We start from the raw sequence: 22,478 nt of genomic DNA, 5'->3' as shown, positions 1-22,478 counted from the left end.
GCAGCAGCGCACATAACCTACTCGCGGCTTCGCGGGCTGATTCCGGCTCGCATGCGGCAGCGCCTGCTTGCTCGGCCGCTGCATCTGGCTCAATTGACTCAGGCTGGAATCGGGCAGTGAGTCCAGGCATCCGGAGTAGGTCCAGCAGAGGTAGTCAGTCTGAGGGGTAAGTCTCCGGCAGGCAAGAACTGGCCCCAGTGTATTTTGCTATCTGGGTGGCTAGGTGTGTATTAGCAAACTAATAAAGCCCGAAAAAAGCTCTGACCTTAGCGTATAAACAGTGTTCCACCAGATCATGTATGTCAGAAACTTTACTGCTGAACTCATTTTATCATAGTAAAATATCACAGAAATCGAGTAATAACACTTCAGTCTTCTGCCGAAGCTCAGACGCCGCGCTTTGAGAAACTGTCAATCACAACTGTCAATCACGATGACACGCCCAGCATTAAATTACTGCTAAAAACAAACTGTTTACAAAAATGAGGATCTGCACCTATTTCAGCACAATAATCAGTGCCTTAATCGACCAGAACCATCTTTCGGGACATTTTATTGCAAGTGTAATTAATTTTTTTATTTGGGCTCAAGTCTCCTTCATTAACACGGAGGAGGCGGGCTTTATGACTTGTACTGCAGCCAGCCCCCAGGGGGCGATCTAACGGCCGAGACCTTCACTCAAACGTAGGCTTGCGGCACACTTGGTTTTTGGCATCTGTATTTAAAGTGCAATTTACTAACTGAAATTTTGTACATATCGCCCTCTGCTGGTGTGGAGAATTTATTTGTATGATTTTAACTAACTCCAACTATAACATCCATATTCATATCATTCTCCGTTCACGCCAAGAATTACTAAAACACTAAAACAGAATCCACACTAATGCACAGTAATATTCTGCTCACTGTGGTTTTGTCATCTGCTCCTTTAAATGTTCAAGATCTTTAAAGCAGGATCAATTCTGATTGGCTATACCTTTTTATCATTCGCCAGTTTAAAAAACAAAACAAAACAAAACAAAATAAATAAACAAACAAACAAACAAACATTCTGACTAATCCCAGTGATAAAGTCTCTCTGTTATTATGTGTAAAGTTATTATGATAACGCTGCTGGTCTTTTATATGTAAAAACTTTTTTAGATCTATCTTCCATTAGTATCATTAAAGCATCATCTTTATTGTGAACAAGGCTTAAAACTTCCTATTCATGCTATTCATCCATTCTATGTAATTTGGCATAAATTACTTTATGCAAGACACTGCAGAAAAACAAAACAAAACCACATTATCACATACATCCCCAATTGATTGACTGCATAAAGAATTGCATCCATTTCTGTATTACAGGTGTTCTAAAATGTTTTTAAATATGCAAATAATTCATTATTGAATTAAATATTTACTAAATTACAACATTGAATGAAATCAGATTTAATATGCGTGTTTCACTTTTTTTTTTTTTTTACATTAGTCGGAGCGAGAGAATTTAACAGATAAGAAATTGGGTATCATTTTTTAAATAAAAAACTTTCACAATTTAAAATAAAATGCTAAATATACATTCACTGGCCACTTTATTAGGTACCTAATACCGGGTTGGACCCGATTTTTTCTTCAGTACTGCCTTAATCCTTCATGGCATAGATTCAACAAGGTACTGGAAATAATCCTCAGAGATTTTGTACAAATTGACATGATAGCATCATGCAGTTGCAACAGATTTGCTGGCTGCACATCCATGATGCCAATCTCTCCTTCCACCACATCCCAAAGGTGCTCTATTGGATTGAGTCTGGTGTCAGTGGAGGCCATTTGAGTACAATGAACTCATTGTCATAAAAAAAAAAAACTGTCTGAGATGATTGGCAATTTAAGACATGGCAACTTTTCCTACTGGAGGTAGCAATCAGAAGATGGGTACCCTGTGGTCATAAAGGGATGGACAGCAACAATAATCAGGTAGCTGTGGCATTTACACAATGCTTAGTTGGTACTAATGGGCCCAAAGTGTGTCAAGAAAATATCCCCACAACATTACACCACCACCACCAGCCTGAACCATTGATACATGGTAGGATGGATCCATGCGTTCATGTTGTTGATGTAAAAAAGTCTGACCCTTACATCTGAATGTCGCAGCAGAAATCCAGACACATCTGACGGCAATGTTTTTTAATCTTCTGTTGTTCAATTTTGGTGAGACTGTGTGAATTGTAGCCACAGTTTCCTGTTCTTAGCTGACAGCAGTGGCACCCGGTGTGGTCTTCTGCTGCTGTAGCCCAGCAGCCTCAAGGTTGGACGTGTTGTGCATTCAGAGATGCTCTTCTCTACACCTAGGTTGTAAGAGTCGTTATTTGAGTTATTGTTGCCGTTCTATCAACTCGAACCAGTCTGGCCATTCTCCTCTGACCTCTGGCATTAACAAGGCATTTGTGCCCACAGAACTGCCGCTCACTGCATATTTTCTCTTTTTCTGAGCCTACTCTGTAAACCCTAAAGATGGTTGTGTAAAAATCAAATGTAGATCAGCAGTTTATGAAATACTCTGACCAGCCCGTCTGGCACCAACAACAATCAAAAGTCACTTACATCACCTTTCTTCCCCATTCAGATGTTCGGTTTGGATGTTGCAGCAGATTGTCTTGACCATGTCTACATGCCTAAATGCATTGAGTTGCTGCCATGTGATTGGCTGATTAGAAATTTGCAATAACCAGCAGTTGAACAGATGTTGTGTATAAGTGCTGCTGGATTGGAGATTTGTGTGTTTATTTTCATTAGACTGAGGGAAAAAAGCCAAAGATCTTTTCAGACTCACAAAACAAAAAAAACAAAAAAAAAACATAATAATAATTAAAAAACTTTTTTATTTGTTCCTTGTTTGACCTTAAATCACAGTAAAGTGTAAAGTGAAAACCACACAAACATATCCAATGAAATATCAACACTCAAGTTTATTTGTTTCAGATTTTCGGGCAGTATGTACAAAAAAAGCAGTATTTACAGTGATGATGATTGCACAGGAAGAGGTCACAGAAGCAGCAGCTAAAAGGAAAGCATAACAATGTCTAAAAATTCATACCCTGTTATCTGTATGGATTTTGTGCTGCATCTCTCTTTTTTACCCCAGACAAATTTAACTTCTGCACAGGAACAGCAAATTACAGTCATGTACACGGACAATGCAAACAAATGGTGCTAAAATCATCCACAAGGGGGCAGAACAGGCCTGCGCAGAGCAAACAAAGGCAGACTAAAAACAAACATTGTTGAGTCTATTTTTATTGATCTACAACCGATCCCAGTACCTTTAGGGGTTCTAGTCATGGTGTTAGAAATTCTTTGTACCAGTTGTAATTATATCCAGTCTTTTAGTCCAGTATGAAACAAAACAAAATTGGAAATAAAGCCCAAACACAAAGATTTTTTTTAATGCAATGCACCCCTCAATGACTGTCTGAAACCTCAGACTTCACAGGCAAAATGAAACTGTTTTTAGACAGGCTTCAGGGCATGCTTGGAAAATGTTTCCAATATGATCAAAAATGCCACACAAATTAAAGATTAGGAGGCAAAAAATGCCCCTAAACTATTGTAGTCTTTGCGATTGATGTGAGATATCAAAAGGAAAAGTGTCAATTTGCGGCATTACGTTTAGATCTAAGCACATTGCATCAGCTTTCTTTTTATGGACTTGTTTAGCATTTTTTTATTTTGCAATTCTTGTGTGTGAAACTTTACTATTGTGGGATGTTATAATGATTTTAAATAGCTGCAAACATATTTTAAAATGTAATATGTTCCTGTGATGGCAAAGGTGAATTTTAAACAACCATTTTTATAGTATTATTTTAAAAAAATAAGACAAATTAAGACACATTACACTGCCTTTAAAGGGGTCATGGACTAGCTCAGTCTTATTTTTTGTACTGTTCTCTAGCATCTACTTTTAATGTTATCTGGATATTTCTGAATAAATAAATATCACAATTTAGAAGCAACTGCCTATTTTCTGTCCTGTTTTTGACTCCTCATCAGAATGATCAGGTTGAGTAGGCGTGGCAAACAGGTAAACACCCACTGCTATGATTAGCTAACCGTATTGCATATTAACAGGGCTAAACAGCCAATGAAGTTAAAGCAGGTGTCAATCATCTATGCAGGTGGAGCTTGTCCACCCTGCTATATGTTAGAGCATTTCAAAACTTGTAATTTCAGCAGACCATCTTAAATTTAAGCTGTTTATGAGCTCTTATATCTTAGGAGATCACAGGAATTTAGGTTTCTTAGCTCATGACTTTTTTTTTGTTTTTTAAAGAATTTATCAGATGAAGGCAGCTTAGATTTAACATTACATAAATATTGTATGGGGTTCTGTAATGGCCTTTTTTACCTTCATACACTGAAAAAAAAAAGATTTACCTGCTTGTTCAAACTAATTTTAAATGTGTTTAAACAACACAATTCTTGAGATTTTTTTTCTTTGGGACAACTTAATTGCTTTGTGTTTATACCACTTAAATTTGTTAAGTTAACTTAGTTAATTTGTTAAGTTAAGTAAACTAATCGATTTGTGTTGGGACAACATGAATGAATTGTTTGCAGCCCTGTATTAAAAATGATTTATTGCTTGTTCAAACAAATTAATGATCTAAAATAACAACTCTTAAGGCTCTTTTTTGGGACAACTTAATTGTTTTATGTTCAATCCACTTAAATTTGAAACGATTAGGTTAAGTTAATAGATTTGTGTTGTGGCACCATAAAAAAAACAGCGTTTTTTTAACAGTTTTTGTGGCCTGTGAAGCATTTTAGGTTTCAGACTGCCAGAGTCTGCCATCAGGAAGGATCAATTATAGAATCTATATAAAACAAACATGGATCAATAATGAGGTCTACATAACATCTTAATGGCGTAGGACGAGGGGCAGTAAAAAGGCAGTTTAATGAAAGCCGGTAAGGCTAATCTCAATGTATCATAAACAGATTACAAAATATCCTGCAAAGCTTTCCCCCTTCATACATTTTGACACTTATAGTAAGGCAACCCCAGACTACTGCCATATTTAAGCTCCATTCAATGCTTTTGCCTTTAATGGAAAGAGCAAACATTGACTGATTTTTGGCATTAATGATTGGTTGATTCGCAACAGCAAATTTGTTTTTATCTTTTAAAGAACTGTCACCTTGGCACACATTAAACCATCCGTACTTTCAAACAGAAAGCAAAGAGCCATTGGAATCAAATCAATATAAGGAAATCATCTCCACTTCAAGATTTTGCAAATTTCCTTCTTTTCTAGAGAAGCAAGAGAATGAACGGTGCTCTATAGATGAATCTCAACACCTCTTGCTTTTATCAAGAGCTGCTTATGCGGCAATCACTTCAACAATCAACATGTCGAACTGATCAATCAAAGCTGAGCATGAACCATGACTGACGGTTAGTCCTGCTTGGTTAGCTGGTTAGGAAACTGAGCTGAATTAGTACGTTTACTCACTGTTGCTGTAACACTGATATGGCTACATTTTGTATTTTTATTTTTTATTTTTTAATGGGGGAAGGTAAGGCATCTGCAATTTCTAATCTAATATATTCAGAGGATGTCTGTCACACTTCACAAAACTGTCACATTTTTCTGCTAATCAAAATACGGTTATTTTTTTTTTGACTCGCACTCATTAAAATGCCCCATTTCTCCATGCATTGATGACGGCAGATGGAGAAGTTATTTAAGAGTAACAGCATCCTCCAGTTTCTGACATCTTGCATCATTATTTCCTCTATTTTCTCTATGCTGAAAAAATCTCACCAAATCAGATGTTCTAAAAGAAGCTATATTAAATAAAAAGAGCTAAGGATGCATTGTCAGTACCATATCAACATAGGCTCGTTGGAAATACATGCTGTAGCGGCTGTAGCCTACTTTTTGCACAGTTCAGATGGTAAGTCCAGAAGAGGGCGCTGTCTACATTTTGGAAAATCTACAATATGTATGTTTTGTTATATATTTTAGATACACTCTCTTCCTCTACATGTCCAGGAGAAGATGGGACTTGTCATACAGATCACCCAGACCAGTCAACATTCACCTGAAATTTTCCCTAAACCCAACCAATAGTCATTCAAAAGCAAACATAAAAGCGTACAGCAATAACATAGATTCACGTAATCTTGTTCTTCTTCTTTTTCTTGTTTTGAGTATTTTTTTTTTCTAGAAAACGGCATGTTTTTGTGGTTTCACAAAAAGTTTCACAAATCTTAAACACGTATTTCCAATGATCCTTTGCTGCCCATATCGTTTATTGCTCAAATTGTTATAAAAAATGCTCTAAATTAAATTACAATATTTTAATTTGACATTTGGATGAAACGTTAGCAGACGTTTGTAGTCTTGTAGAAGTAAAGAATTAAATTATAATTTGCAGCTAATGGATAATTATATTTTAATAATAATACATCCACTAAAATCTAGGCTGATTTATACTTTCGTCCAGCGCCGAGTTGCAGACGTCCACTGAGTAAGCGCGCATCTCGTGAAACAAACAATGTTTTTATACTTGACACGATCACTGTTGAAATATTTTTTAAAGCGACAGGGGGCGGGCAAAAGAAATCGACCATAAAATCAGACAGATAAACATAGAAGTAGGAAGTTCCAGAACTACATTATATTAATTATATCATTCAAGATTTTTTAAACTAATTTTTAGAAATTATTTTATGATTATAAAGATTTTTTATAACCATTCAAGATTTTTTTTAAACCAAACTTTGATGCATCTCTTGCTTTTGTTCATATCTTGGACAGTTCTACCTATTAATCAAATATTGATGACAACAGAACATGGGATGCTCTATAAATATATATTATTTTTATTATGGCAAGAATAAAAGAAAAAACTACACTTACTAAAGAAATACTGACTTTTTTATTTATTTATTTTTATTTATTTAATTAGTCCACTCCGCAATTCACAAATTACTATCTGGCTAGTTTCTGTCCTCTACTTATATGCTAAAAAGGCAATAATGGTCCAACATTCCTGGCCATGATCACAAATAAAGCATAGAAAAACAGGGCATCAGTATATGTAAACTGATAGGTTCAATAATTAACAAATTATTTCTTTGATAACTGGAAAAGACTATTTTTATTCCAGTTATCAAATAAACAATTTGTTAATTAATTTGAGTTTTTTTTGTTATTAAATCTATTTTAATTTAAAATTATAATTTAAACCTCAATGTAAAACCTATGAGTGTTGGAAAAAGAAAATCTGTAATTGTGTATTAAAACCATCTTTGCTATCACCTCTCTTTTTGGCATTAACAAACTTATCCCTGAAGTTTTTTATAAACTTTTCTTTTTACAAAAACTTGCAATTTCTATCCAAGAATTATTGGCCATCTGGTTATCCCTATGATCATGCATGGACAGATCATAATGATGTCTGTATAGGAGTACCAAAATCTCTTCACAGTGATTCATATTCAACTCAAATGAAACGCGGCGCCATGCGAATTGTTCGATTGAGTCTCAAAAATAGTCTGTGTGCTCTGCCAGCCAAAAGCATGTCACATGCACCTAAAGCGAACCTCTGCAACCACCGTAAAGAGGCTACATTTGCCGCGCACACTCAAGCAAACTAGCAGATGCATCGAGTATAAATCAGCCTTGAATCAGACTTATGGAAGCTTGTTTCTGCAAATCGTTACCCTTCATTTTTTCACTAATTTTCCTTTTTTTTTCTTGCAATTGCTGGTGTCTATCTTACAATTCAGATTTTTCTACTCTTTCCACATATTTTGCAATTATGAAAAAAACATTAAGGAGAAAACCAGAGAGAAGTAAGAAGTTTTATCAACTGACAATTTCACAAAATAAAATTGTGAAATGAATTTGCTATTTACAGAGAAAAAGAAAGTTGGAATTTGAAGAAAAATCTGAGTCTCTGATAATGAGAATTATGTGACAAACTAAAGAATTGCTGGAATCTTATTCATTCTATTTATTCAGTGGTTATTATTTCAGCATCGTTAATGATTTTTTTTCTCTGCAAGAAAACCTTTGGATTGGAGTTACTCTTAAATAATGCCAAACGATGTATCTGCACAGCACTTATGGGTTGCAATAAATCAGATCAAGGGTTTTCACACCTGGAATCTTAATGAAAAAACATCAATATCAGAAGATGAGAAATGGCCCTGTCCCAAACAGGCACATATACTGTCTCTTGCAGACGTGCAACGACAGCATGTTTGTGATGTCCTCAAAACCTCACAGTATCCCATTTGTCATTGCAGTTTTCAGAAGGATGCTCTATGCAGCCTTTTTTCCATTTGGGACAGAGCTGAAAAAAAGCTTTCATCGTGCAAGCAGGAGAAAAGTCCTTTAGGAGAAAACTTTGTATAATTAAATTTTAGCACAGTGTTAGGACCAGCTAGTTTCACCTTTCATGAGCTCAGTGACGTAAGAGGAGCTTCTCATTCATTTACTGATGTACTCACACAAGAGGACAATAAAGGACAAGCCTGAAGGAGGGCCAGGTTTTGGCTGTACTTTACACCGTACCGGTTCTGGTCAGGCCTGTGAGGGTAGTGATGTGCTGACAAGGCAAATGGTCACATGATCACGTTTCAGGGTCATGTATATGTCGCTCCTGCTGACGACTGGTGTCGTCATCCTCTTCTTCATCATCAAGTAATGGCACAATCTCAAGCTCTCCTTGGTTTTTATAATGGAAATGCTGTTTGGACAATATGGTGTGGATAATAATCAGCTAATGGACACTGTATTAAGCAATATGCAGAAGACATGACAAACACAGATAAACTACATTTATTATACTATACATTTATGTTCACATTATTATTTGGCTTTTCTATACAAACATATTTTTCAAATGTAGTTTATTCCTATGATGGGAGAGCCGATTTGAATGTTATTACTCAATTGAATGGCCGTTATCAGGGGTTATCAGCTGATAGATATGGGCCAGAAGGGACCTTCAATGCCTACTAGTAGGTTCAGAAGGCTGTTTTTCATCCACATGGTTAATCAGCTACGGATCACTTATGGCTACTATTCTACTTATTATGCTGATTTGTTTCCCAAGAAAGGCTTTTCCTTATCCATGCTGAAATCAGTGTTGTGATGTTTGAAATGTAAGACTTTGTAATAACTTTATAACCGAAGACATTATAAATGGTTTACAGTCATTTGAATGCATATTTGCTGAAAGTTACTGTCCTTATATATGTTTGAATAGTGGTGTACGTCAAATACAGATATACTGTACATCTGACTTTAAAATAAATACAAAACAATATGAGCAACATTTAAACAACCAATCAATTTAAAGCAACTGAGTTTATCTGACGAAGGCAAGTGTTTGCTGAAACTCGTAGGTGCAGAAAGGCTATTAAAATATTTGGTCCCACTTTTTGTTAAGTGTCCTTAACTACTATGTAATTCCATCGAAAAAATAAATACAATATACCTATTGTCTTTATAATGTGTTGCAGAACATTTCTGGTGCTCTTGATGTGTTATGCTGGTAGGTTTAGTGCGTGTTTGGTGGTATGGGTAGGTTTAAGGGTGGGATAAGGAGTAAGGGATGGTCAACAGTTTTATAAAAGACGTATTTACAGAAATGAATTACAGATGTAATTACACGCAGGTGTTTCATCAGTCATAAGTACAATGTAAAAACATGTCTTTGCATAATAAGTACATTGTAACAAATGATTAATTTCAGTGTAACTACATATTAGTTAGGGCCACTTAAAATAAAGTGGGACCAAATTTTTTTTTCTCCACTTTTTTCGAGTGCCTTGGACTTATAACTTTGCTGTTTATCTTTATGAATCCCTAACCCAACGACACATTAACTACCTCTGAAGCACTTTTTGTTTGATTTTGAATATATAAAAATGTAAGTATCTTTTTCAATATTGTGTGAACAGCTTTCAGTCTCTTGATTGTTATGTGCCCACACGTGCTAGCAAGTAGCCTAATTGCTAATAACAAGGTGATTAAAGTAATTATTATAGTGATTGGGGTAACTCTTGGACTAATACATGGACTAATAACTTAAAATACTTTCCATCAATTTGGAATAAAAGTTTATGGAATAAAACACCCTAAAATGTGTTCTTTTATTCAGCCTTTGAAACCGCAACATTCATATGTAAATGACCTCTAGCACCATTATTCCTTTTATGCACTGGTCTTATATGTGCAGGTCTCATTTTATTATTTTAATATAGGCTATACAATTATAGATAAGATTACACCCCCAGATGACAAAAGAAGATGCATTAAGTCATATCTAACCTGTTGTTGGGTGTCCATAAGGTGGTCGAACAGGAAAGGCTAGCAGTTCTGCACAGACAGTAACATAACGAATGTGAGAATGGGTGGCAGAGAGCATGCATTTGCTCATTATATGATTGACCAGATGCATGCACAATACTGTTAAAGAAGTTTAAGGTTGGTACAATCGCTTTTGAAAGACACTTTTTTATAACTCACTTTACTAACCCTTTGAGGTGTACACTATCTGACAAAAATGTTGATACCAGTTATAAAAGCAACAAATAATGATTTGCCTTGATCATTTGGAAAAGTGGCAGAAGGTAGATTTTCTGATGAATCATGTGTTGAATTGCATCCCAATCACAGGACATTTCACAGAAATCAGTCAAGGAAAAATCATGGTTTGGGTTTACGCTCAGTATGGGGCATGTGAGTGATCTGCAGAGTGGATGGCAACATCAACAGCCTGATGTATCAATACATTTGTGCAGCCCATAACATTACAAACCACAGGAGAGGGCAAATTTTTCAGCAGGATAGTGCTCCTTCTCATACTTCAGCCTCCTGAATGTCTGGGGTAAGATGATGGAGGAGGCATTGAAGATGAATCCAAAGAATCATGATGAACTCTGGGAGTCACGCAAGAACACTTTCTTTGCCATTCCAGATGACTTTATTAATAAGTTATTTAATTCACTGCAGAGATGTATGGATGCAGTCCTCCAAGCTCATTTGAGTTATACACAATGTTAATTATTTTTCCATGACTTCATATTGTATACTGTACATTATTCCTGTTAAGTGACAAGACTAAGCAAGGTCAGACCTTACTGTCCTAATTTAATAATTAAAAATCAAGGCATTACCATATTTGGTTATGGTAAAATAAGCATAATCTGGAGGTCTTTGCCTTTCATTCAAGCCACTTCTGATACCAAATGATCAACTAGAAGTTATTATCTGTTGTTCCTAAAGCTTGCGACAAGACTTATGTAAGGGTAATGTACAGTGGAGATCAATTATCCAGAAGCAAAGTATACAATTTAATTTGGTATTTTGGGAATCACAATTGGAAAAAAATTCAATCTCTCGTAACTGGGGGTAATTTTCTTAATTATCTAACAATTCCTATTTAACTGAAAGCCAAACTTTCCAATTGTCAGTGAATTTATATGATGGCAAGTTGTTCTATTGTTACAAAAAAGATTAAATCTTCACAAAAATGTTTATTTTAGTTTTTTTGTAAAACAATGATAACATTGCTAAAATTCTTAACACGCTATAGCCACAACTAAAATTCCAAATTATGCAAGATCTACAAACTAACCTATAAACGGTTTCTCTGACTTTGATTTTCACTGTATATAGAGTTCAAAATTCTAGAGTTAGCTTCCTGATGCCTAAATTCGCCTTTAGACCAGGCTACCAAGACTCACCGATGAGGATTTGTGGTCATGTGGTCGCTCAAGTTTGATGCGGATGTCTGTACGGTTTTGATCTTGGTTCTTTCCACCATCCGTTTGCTGATTTCTGCCTGGACCTGAAAGATTAGACACACAACCATAGGTTGCAGCAATCAGCAACTGTACTATGGTTTCCTTTGTATTATGTTATCTAGCTAGTTTCGCTCACCAGGAGAGCTCCCTCTGCTGGTGGTACTGTTCGTGCTCATATTGTCCTCCAGCCATGTGCTGTATGTGAATGAGTCTCGTTTATGAGGAGTATCTGCTGATGACAGACTCTCCTGATTGGGACGAATACACAAGAATTTAATAAAAGCAAAGTGCTCCAGGAGATTATTTTGAATTTGTGTGGTTTCTAGAAGCTAAAGGTGCTGTTCTCACCATGCCGGTGTCATAGTCCTCTGTGGCCTCTGTTTCGTTCTCCTCCACCACACTGGCGAAGCTGCTGGCATTGGAGGAGGAGCGGGACAGATCATGAGCCTCAGGGATGGAGGGAGCTCGACAGTACAGGTTCGAGCTACAGACAAATGCAGTACAAAAACATTGTTCTTAATGAGTAACGTGTGAAATCACACAACTCTTGCGTAATCGCTTGCATCCACCAAAACAGAGGCTGTTTAATTAAACTAAATAACTTTTAAATTCAGTTAATTAAATTCTGTGCGCCATTTTGGTCCAGTGAACTGTTTTTAAAAAACTCTCTTGACCTTTCTTACTAATAATAATGTTAATAATATCTTAATGATATCTTTCTTTTCAATGTTCTTTTCTTTTAAGTAATTATCATTTTCAGCACAGCGAAATTTCCCCTGCACGTCAATTTATGGATGTAGTATTGGTATTAATATTGGTATTTGAATGATATTTGATGTTGCCTTACAGCAGGTAGGTCGCTGGTTCGAGCCTTGGCTGGGTCAGTTGGCATTATGTGTAGAGTTAGCATGTTCTCCCTGTGTTTCGTGGGGGTGTCCTCCAGGTGTTCTGGTTTCCCCAAGTCCAAAAATATGTGATAAAGGTAAATTGAGTAGGCTAAATTGTCCGTAATGTATGTGTGTGATTGTGTGTGTATGGATGTTTTCCAGTGATGGATTGAAACTTAATGGGCATCCATATGCTGGATAAGCTGGTGGTTCATTCTGCTGTGGCAACCCCAGATTAATAAAGGGACTAAGCTGAAAAGAAAATGAATGAATGTTACTTTACTGTCTTACTAAAGCTAATTAAATAGCATTTTGTGTGTATGTGTATTTAATTTACATGGCTTTTGATAAGCAAGTAGACTCAAATTTTATATAGGATTAATGCTTAGCTGTCCTTAGAGAGTGTAAAACTTGTGCTCTGCATTTCAATTTCTTTACTTGAGATAATGTAGAAAAGCCTACTAAGAAACTTGTCGCCTGCTAATCAAAAACAAAGAAGAGCTGAAGAAACGTTAATAATTATTACCATTTGTGTATACTTTATGTCCTTCGAGCTTTATGTTCTTCAATGTTTATATTTAATTGAGTTAAAATTAAAACCCATACTCTGTGAGAATATGTGGTTTGAATTTTATGACGAATCAAGTAATTTGTAGATTTTCCTCCTCCCAATATATCATGATTTTCCTCAAATGTTCATGGTTTATATGAAATTTTAAGCAAATATTGTGAAAATATTTCTTCTCTGAACAAGACTATATAACTAAAAACTAAACACTACTTTATAATTGTAAGTTTAAACCAGGAATTCCCAAAATAGGGCCCGCGGGCCAAAGTTGGCCCAACCACAACCAATGATTGGCCCACCATTCCATCTGAGAGGAAAGTGAGAATAATGGAAAGGGTTGGGGGAAACACCTTCAACACAGAGATCATCATTTCTAATTTGACATAACCTGTTTTGTTGGTTTTATTGCTGAGCTACAAAAAAGCAAACTAAAAAAAATTGGTTTAATTAAATGATGTAAATAAATCTGATTTTTTAAAAATGTAAATACTGTCATTTGACGGATACTGGAATACTATGCAGAAGACTTTGGCAAGCAAATCAAGGCAAAAATAAGTTTAATTCTGTTACAAACTAGATTGTTCTGTTTTTACTATAATAAGTTCATTATAAATGTAAAAAGACTGTGTTAGTTAATATAAAGCAATGTTTTCTAGTCATTTTTAAATTTTATTGAATAGGTTAGGAAATTATCCATGGCAACTATATTTATTTTCAGTCCTCTAGCCTCAATCAAGTTGGGCTTTTGGCCCTTCATCAGAAAAAGTTTGGGCACACCTGGTTTAAACTAAGGCTGCACGATATTATAAAAAATGTGAATATTGTTTTTCCGTGATATATAGTGTAATATGAATATCATTTCAGAAGATGTGTTGAGTAACTCTATTTGGAAAGAATTCATCATTTTACATTGAGTGGAGTAATTTTTAGGGGAGTGCATCTGCATAAAATATACAAAACAGTACTAACACATAATTAAGTACAATATAATAACGCTATTAACTAAATTAACAGTGTGTCATGGATTTCCACACAGTCTAACAGCAATGAGTGTCAGAAATGCAAAAATTAAATGTAAAATAACACTGTATAGTCTACATTGAGTAAATAATTAAACACAATTAATCTTTGTTTATGTAGTAAACTTAAATTCATGAGCCCAAATGGTTTAAGTTCACTTGACATCTTAGTCACAGGCCTTAAAAACACATAAGTATGAAAATCGTTCACACTAATAGAACCTATTAGATTCGGTCATGCTGTATTCATCCCAAAATGACATTGCAGATCCTGCGATGTGACTATTGCAGATTCAGACATTGTAATATCGATGCTGAAACGACATATTAAGCAGCCCTAGTTTAATTCAATCCATAAAACATATAAATAACTAAATCAGATGAAGGTTAATGTATTTTTACTAGACCTGTTCTTTGTGATGAGGACCTCAGGAGAACTCTGATTGGATGAATTCTCTGACTTGGGGTCCTGGGAGGCATGGCCACTGTCAGGGGTCTTCTGTGTGCTTGGCGAACACTCTCTGCTGCTGCATACACGAACACAAACACACACTGACCATCAGAGGGCGGCAGATGCATTGTGATTACAACTCTACAAGTCAAAGGTAAGGTGACAGAGTCCAAGCTCAACTGCAGTCTACTCAGAATCAGGTTAGGCTTGATGCAACAATACATGCTGATTCACATCACTACACTGAAACACATCAGTAACATCATTCGAAGGGCCTGTAAGTACTGAAGCACATTTGACAAAGGCCTGCTCATGCAAAATCAGTCAAAAAAAAAAAAACAAAAAACAAAAACGCTGATTGGCTGACCAACAATCAGCATGTTGATTTTGCATGTGTAAAGGCCATTTTTAATGTGCTGAAGGCCATAGGTTTTCAGATGCATTTCTATGGCCAGGTAAGGAAAGCAGCTATAGTCTACGGTTAAAGAGGTGTCATTTTATGTGGCTTTTATACTTGGAGGGATCCACGATGAGCCTCCCATTCCTGAGAGTGACGCTGGGCAGAGAGAGACAGAGAACTGTCCTGTCCTCTGACAACAGAGCAGCAATTCTTCAGCAAACACAAACACACACAAAACAGTAGAATATTATGCTCTGTAGTTTGCCTGTAACTTTAATATTTTTTTAATAAATGTCAATTTTGCATCATAAAAAAGTTAAATAACAATGAAAAATTCCTTAATTTTATATTATAATATAAAAATATATAATATATATAATATAAATTTTTAATTCATTTTTCACTGCTGCACTGATGCACTTTATAATAAAATATAAACAAATGATCAAACAAACAAACAAACAAATAAATAAATAAATAAATATTTTGTTATAAATATTTTGTTAATGTTGCATCTGCATCTATCTTTAGTTACATTACATACCAATAATGGCAGTTAAAAATTATAAATTACTAATTCATATTCAGGTATGGAATTTAATAGTTGGTCTTCTTTGCTTAATTTATGTATCTCTCTGACAAAAAGATTACCTCGGGTTGAGCTGACACAGAATGAACAGTTTATGAATTGAAAACAGTTGTAAGAATTAAGGCCCCAATATACTTCAATATATATAATATACTTCAATATACTTCCCAATATACTAATTTAGAACAGGTGAAGCCATTTTAAACTCAAATCCGGCCAAAGTGTAGCTTGTTTGGAGTTTGTTTTTGAAGTTTGAAACCATTTCAAAAAGTAAACATTTATAAACTACCATAAGTTAGTGGTGATGATGTAATAATTAGGGTGTGGCACAGAGGCCCCGCCTTCTGTGATCAGAAAAGCTATTTCTTTATTAGTCCATTGAGAAGAGACGTCAACATGTAAAAAAAAAAAAAACCTTAAACACAGAAGAGCTGCAAAATAGCCGAAGTTCTAATTTTGAAGTTCTAATTTTAATTGAAAGAAAAACTGACAATGTTTTTTTTATGTTTAATACTGTTAATTCTGATCATCGTATTGAAGTTTGTTCTGGCGAAGTTTGTTTCTCACTACTGTTGCCTGACAGAACCTGAATGGGAGACCACATGGGAAACCTAGGTTGCTGCTGGAAGTAGCGTTAGTGAGGCCAGCAGGGGGTGCTCAACCTGCGATCTGTGGGTCCTAACCCACTGCTATACTGGGGACTATACTGCTATATTATACTGCTCAGTAAGTGCCGTCTTTCAGATCTGAGATTATTCGATGTCCTGAGTCAGTGAAATTTACCCAAACTGAACTGAACTGAATGGAACTTCAACTCTGAAAACTGGACTGACACATTTTTTAGATATATATTAAAACTTTGTTAAGCTGCTTTGACACAATCTACATTGTAAAAGTGCTATAGAAATAAACATAAATTAAATAAATCACAGAACCCCATGGTGCATACCTCGCATTCCCAAATTATTCATCCTGAGCTCTTCTGCAAGACTCCACATTTGTTAAACTCCTGCCCCTGGCCTTACACCACTTCCACAGTTCTCATCCCTGCCCACACTTATCACAGCTGCCAAACTGACCAGTCATAGATCTTGAGATCTTGCCACTCAACGAGAAGTTTAATCTGGCCCTAAAGGGATAGTTTAGCCAAAAAATATTTTTTACTTAATGTTAACTCCAAACCACTTTGGAACCATTTGAGATATTTTGAGGAAAGCCAAATTCCTGTAACCATTAACTTCCATAGTATGAAATACTAATACTATGGAATTAAATGGTTGATTCAAGCTTATTTCAAAAGATCTTCCTTTGTTTGTAACAAAAGAAACAAGTTCAGAACAAGTAAAGGATGATCAATTAATTGTTTCAATTTTGACTGAACTCTCCCATTAAATCTGCTTGATTTAGGCCTGTAGCAGGCCACTTTTCTAAGTGATACAGTATTTAAATAAAAGTAATATGACTACACTGAATTGCAATGCCTGTGCAAGCATCTACATTGCTATATATATATATATATTTTTTTTTAATTGCCTTTTTTTCCACTACTGTTTATTTTATTATGAGTATATTGGGGCCTTTAAGTGTCTTTAGATCTGGTGTCCAAAAGTCGGTCCTGGAGGGCCGATGTCCTGCTGAGTTTAGCTCCAACTTGCCTCAACACACTTGCAAGGGTGAATCTACAAAGCCTAGCAAGAGCTTGATTGGCTAGCCCTGGTGTGTTTGGTTGTAACTGGAACTAAACTTTGCAGGACACCAGCCCTCCAGGACCAAGTTTGGGCATCCCTGTTCTAGATTATGGGTTTTAAATTCGATTCCTGGAGGGCCGCAGCTCTGCACAGTTTTACTCCAACTTTAACCAAACACAGCTGATCCAACTAATCAAGGTGTTCAAGACTAGAGACTATTAAGCAGGTGTCAGCTGCAGGTGGTTGGAGCTAAAATCTGCAGAGCTGTGGTCCTACAGGAATTGCGTTTGAGACCATTGCTCTAGATCTTAAGTGACAGTGGAATTTTAGTGCATTTGCATCTCCTGAGTTTCCTCCTCCTCTTACCTCTTCTCCTGGACCTCCTGGATGTTCTCAATGCCGATAGCACTGCTACGCCGAGAACTGAAAGGTCCTGACTTTTTCCTGGTTGGGCTTTTTCCGGGAATAATCAAAGACTGCAGGAGGAAAAAAGAAGGTCAGTGAGCTCAGGATACAAACTTATGGATACTGTGAGGGTCACTGTGAGGTCTCGAAAGAGAAACCCTGTATAGGTCAGGTCTATATTACCGCACTCGCAATCATAGTCTGTTATTTCTTCTATCTGTGCTGCACTCCAGTGTTTTGGAGAACAAAAGACGTTGTTTCGTAACTTGACTGTCAGGGTGAATGTGAAGTGTGTGTTTGAGGGTTTGGGCCTGAACAGAGAGAGATGAAAGATGGACGCGGGATCTCCTGAGCTTCACGGACCGGCTGTGCTCTCGCCGGGGACACTTTGTTCTCTTCAAGGCTCAGCGCTGGGACTTTTACAACCACTGCTTTATGACTTCAAATGAAAGGCCTTCAAAAAAGGCTTTTATCTAAAACGGCTTCAAAGGCTTCGGAAAGACTCTGTTGAGTTTTTTTTTTCTTTTGTGTTTCTACGCTTTTAGCTTGCTAAGAGTGTACAATTATCAGACGAGGGGATAGAAATACATAGTACATGACAAGAAGTGACATAGGACATTAAAAAAACAGAGCGGGGTGAATACATTTAATGCAGGAAGTTATGCTGGAGGGGAGCTATGATGAAATTGGTAAACAATAAACACTGAAATACTGAATATAGATGCACATAAGGGCTTGAATGTAAATATAACCCATAATATTATGCATTAAACAAAATTATGTAAGCCAAATAAATATGCAATATACTGACTGACAAAATGCTTACTTTCAGTGGCTTACAGTAGAGATGTAGCGTGATCGGGTTATGACTGGATAATATGGCATGGGGTAACTTAAAATGATGGATGCACGGTTCCTTTTGGGTTATCTGTAGTATTTAATTTATTTAATATATTTTTTAATAGTATATTGTTAATGATCCATATTGGTCAAAATTCAATTATGAATGCATGTTTCCCCTTCTTTTACATTTCATAAACACACATTTAAATTGTTCATAATTAAATTGAACAATAATAATAATAATAGACACAATAATAACATTTTAACACTGTAAATTTAATGCTTGGTAAATCACAACATCCATTTTCATATAATTGTGTTATTGTCGACAGTCTCAGAAATAAAAGTGCAGTATGAGAGCTGTCACTGGGGTGGTACCTTTTCAAAAGGAACACATTTGTACTTAAACGGTCCATATTGGTGCCCCAAAGATATATATTAGTAGCTAAAAATTCCAAGAGGACGCTTGAGATATTAATAAGGACCCTTTAGTTACTTTTGAAAAGGTACCACCCCAGTAACAGCTCTTGTACCATTATTTTTGACAGTGTAAATTCAGTTTTACACCAATATGGACCCTTTCAGTACAAATGTGTTCCTTTTGAAAAGATACCACCCCAATGACAGCTCTCAGTACCTTTATTTCTGAGAGTGTAGGCAATAACACAATTATGTGAAAATGGATGTTACCTTTGTGATTCACCAAGCATTAAATTTACATTGTTAAAATTATATTATTGTGTTAATTATTGTTATTATTATTATCATTCAGCTTATTTATGATGTAAAAGAAGGGAAAACATGCATTCATAATTTAATTTTGACAATGTAAATTCACTTTTAGCTAATGAAAATGCTGATTTTATTTGATGATTTTTTTTGTAATATATTATTAATAACTGCTTTTAGAAGTTATATTCTGAATACTCATTTCCTCTACTTTTACATTTAACTTTGCTGCTATGTTAAGCTCAGTTAAAATCTTTAACATACTAATATTGATTAAAAATACTATGTTCATTAGTTTAAAAATATTTACCCTTACAAAAACACAAAATTTATTATATATATATATATATATATATATATATATATATATATATATATATATATATATATATATATATATATATATATTTTTTTTTTTTTTTTTATTATCTATTGGTTATCTGACATGATAGTAAATCTCAATTAATGAGAGATTGTCCAGATCAACTTTGCATCACTTAAATCTTAATAATCTCACTAATCTTACTTATTAAGTATAATCTCTAATAAATATTTATTAAATTCTTATATTTAATTTAATATAGTTATTTATTTAACCCAATAATTAAGTTAAAATGAGTTGGTGCTTTGTTGGGTTATTGTTATCCTTTATTGGGTCATTTATTTAATAATTCAACCAGTTAAAATTTTTGAGTTTCAACAGTCTGATTTAGAACTGATTTAACTGACACAGAACAGCTGTATTAAAGTGCGTACGTAATGTGTTGTTTTTGCCCTATAGAATTTATTTAAGCTCTAACGCAATAATGTTGTTGTTGTTTTTTTTATCAAATTACCTCTCCATGTCATGTTTTTAATCTGTACACCAGCACTATAAATTGATGATACAAACGCACACTTCCTAGTCGATCTATATTAAACCAATAAAAACACTTAAGTGTCTAGAACTTAACATAAGGTTTTCAAAAATATTGAAAATGCTTTATTATGTATTTACACAGCCATAATTATAACATTAATAGTACTACTACTAATGGTAGCAATAGTAATACCAGAATGGAAAATATATATATATTTAATCAAAATAACACAATGCATTGTGTTAAAATATCCCATAGTTGGGAAGGTGCTACAGTTGGGTTATATGTTGGGGTATTTTTAACCTAAGTATTTTAACTGAGTTATGTATTATTTAATAACACAATTGTTTTAAAAGTAATTACAAATATACAAATTAAAAAGATGTCATTATTCAAAATGACAGCCAAACAGAAGGTCTGTGATAATATCGAATTAAAAACAATTACGGCTGTAAAAGGCTGTTCAGATTAGAAATATATTTGTTCACACACTGCTATAAATCTCTGTATTTTCAAACAATTTCCAGTGTACAAACTCTAATACAACAACAACAACAATAATAATAATAGTAACAATAATAAAACCAATTAAAACAGAAGCAGGTTTATCATTAACAGCCTTGTTTTAATTTTTATTTAACTAAATCTGCAATCTTTGTTAACTATGACATTTCATAATCCAATGATTTATAATATTAATGTTTTGAATTATAGTGAGTAGAGTTAAAGGGCCGTTAGTTAATGTAATGGCTATTGTATATTGTATAAGTAATGTGCAGCTCATGCGGTGAGAAACAAGTAATGCAGATGAGAGAGGAGTGAGAGAGTTATACATGAACCTCTTCTATGGTTCCTATTCCTATGGCACTGCCACGCCGTCCATATTTACTGGGACTTTTGCCTGGGACAAGCAATGACTGCACAGAGCCCAACAGAGAAAGAGAGAGAAAACCAGAGAAGTCATGAGTCCATGCAGCAGGTTATGCGTTTTACAAACAGTCATCAAAGCACAAACAGAAAGAAAAAAAAACAACAACAAAACACCACAGATCGAGTAGCCAACAGGTGGAGAAACAGGCCAGAGGAACCACAGCAGGTATGGCGAGCTGTGAGGGACAAGAAAAGCTAAAGGAGGAGCATATACAACAGCACATCGCCAGAAGACAACGGGACACTTCAACAGCATTTAACAGTTAGTCAGGTTAACAACATTTGACAGGTTAATCAGACACAGGAAATTCATATGCATCAGGGTGTTACATGAACATTTAGGAGATGTAGACATGAGCCAGTATAAGATTCTGATGGTATGATAACCTTGGATAAAAATATCACGGTTTCATAGTATTGTGATTACTGCAACAAAATTTTTTCTTTTTAAATGTCTGGGTAAAAATGTTTAATTTTTTTCCCCGTTGAACACAATATATTTCATTTTGAGAAATATTTTTTTTATATTTTAAAGCAGTAAACATGTCAGGCTAAATAATTCAAATAAATTACTTACGACTTCTGTTGTCATCATTTGTTTCAAAAACACAGATTTCTTTACGATTTAAAATGGCATCTTTGAATATTTTTTCTGCTAGAGACACTGTTGTACTAAAAAAAAAAATCTAAATAAAAAACATTTTATCGTAAAAAAAAAAAAAAACACACACCATAGAAACGGTGTAGCAGAAAATTAAGGGGATTTTAAAACCTTGACTTTACCAAACTGTTTTTGTGTGTGTGTGTGTGTGTGTGTGTGTTTGTGTGTGTGTGTGTGTGTGTGTGTGTGTGTGTGTGTGTGTGTGTGAATCCTTATACTTTGATAATCAATAAATAAATTATTGAAGAAAAAAAATCTATTTAAATGTATTAATTTGGGATTTTTTTAATTCATTAAGGAGTTTCAGATAATTAAAAAAAATAATGAATCAAATAAAAATATAATAAAACTAATAATAAAACTACAAAAAAAAATATACAAATGTACAAAATACCAATATGTCCATTTTAGGGATGCTCATTTCGGTTAATTTTGCCAACTGACAACCGCATGGTTAACTGGTCAGATTAATATAAAATTAATACTTAAGAAAAAAAGAATTTATGTGTCTATATTGTGTGACACATTAAATATTGCATTTTAAATACTGATTTATTTTAACATGCAACGTATTAACAACAAAACATAACAACAGAACATCTTAACGCACCTACAGTCAAATAAAAA

The 22,478-nt window shown here is 34.8% G+C and overlaps 1 protein-coding gene across 50 annotated transcripts in view; it reads right to left on the bottom strand.

Moving 5' to 3' along the window:
- Positions 1 to 2,937: 2,937 nt before the first annotated feature.
- rap1gapa (RAP1 GTPase activating protein a) overlaps positions 2,938 to 22,478 on the bottom strand; it is a 179,958-nt gene continuing 160,417 nt past the window's right edge. For 14 of the 50 annotated variants that reach the window (XM_087304897.2, XM_087304899.2, XM_087304898.2 and 11 more), the window contains 9 exons: positions 21,100 to 21,177; positions 17,790 to 17,899; positions 15,261 to 15,356; positions 14,703 to 14,822; positions 12,170 to 12,305; positions 11,958 to 12,069; positions 11,762 to 11,865; positions 10,344 to 10,391; positions 2,938 to 8,754 (listed from right to left, as the gene is read on the bottom strand). In XM_087304897.2, coding sequence (XP_087161023.1) covers positions 10,383 to 10,391; positions 11,762 to 11,865; positions 11,958 to 12,069; positions 12,170 to 12,305; positions 14,703 to 14,822; positions 15,261 to 15,356; positions 17,790 to 17,899; positions 21,100 to 21,177 — 765 coding nt within the window. In that variant the 3' untranslated portion in view covers positions 2,938 to 8,754; positions 10,344 to 10,382. 50 annotated transcript variants of the gene reach the window in all.

This window comes from Danio rerio, chromosome 23 (assembly GCF_052040795.2).
Source record: "Danio rerio strain M-AB ecotype USA chromosome 23, GRCz13ab, whole genome shotgun sequence".
NCBI classification, from domain to species: Eukaryota; Metazoa; Chordata; class Actinopteri; order Cypriniformes; family Danionidae; genus Danio; species Danio rerio.
This window is presented reverse-complemented; position numbering and strand designations above follow the sequence as displayed.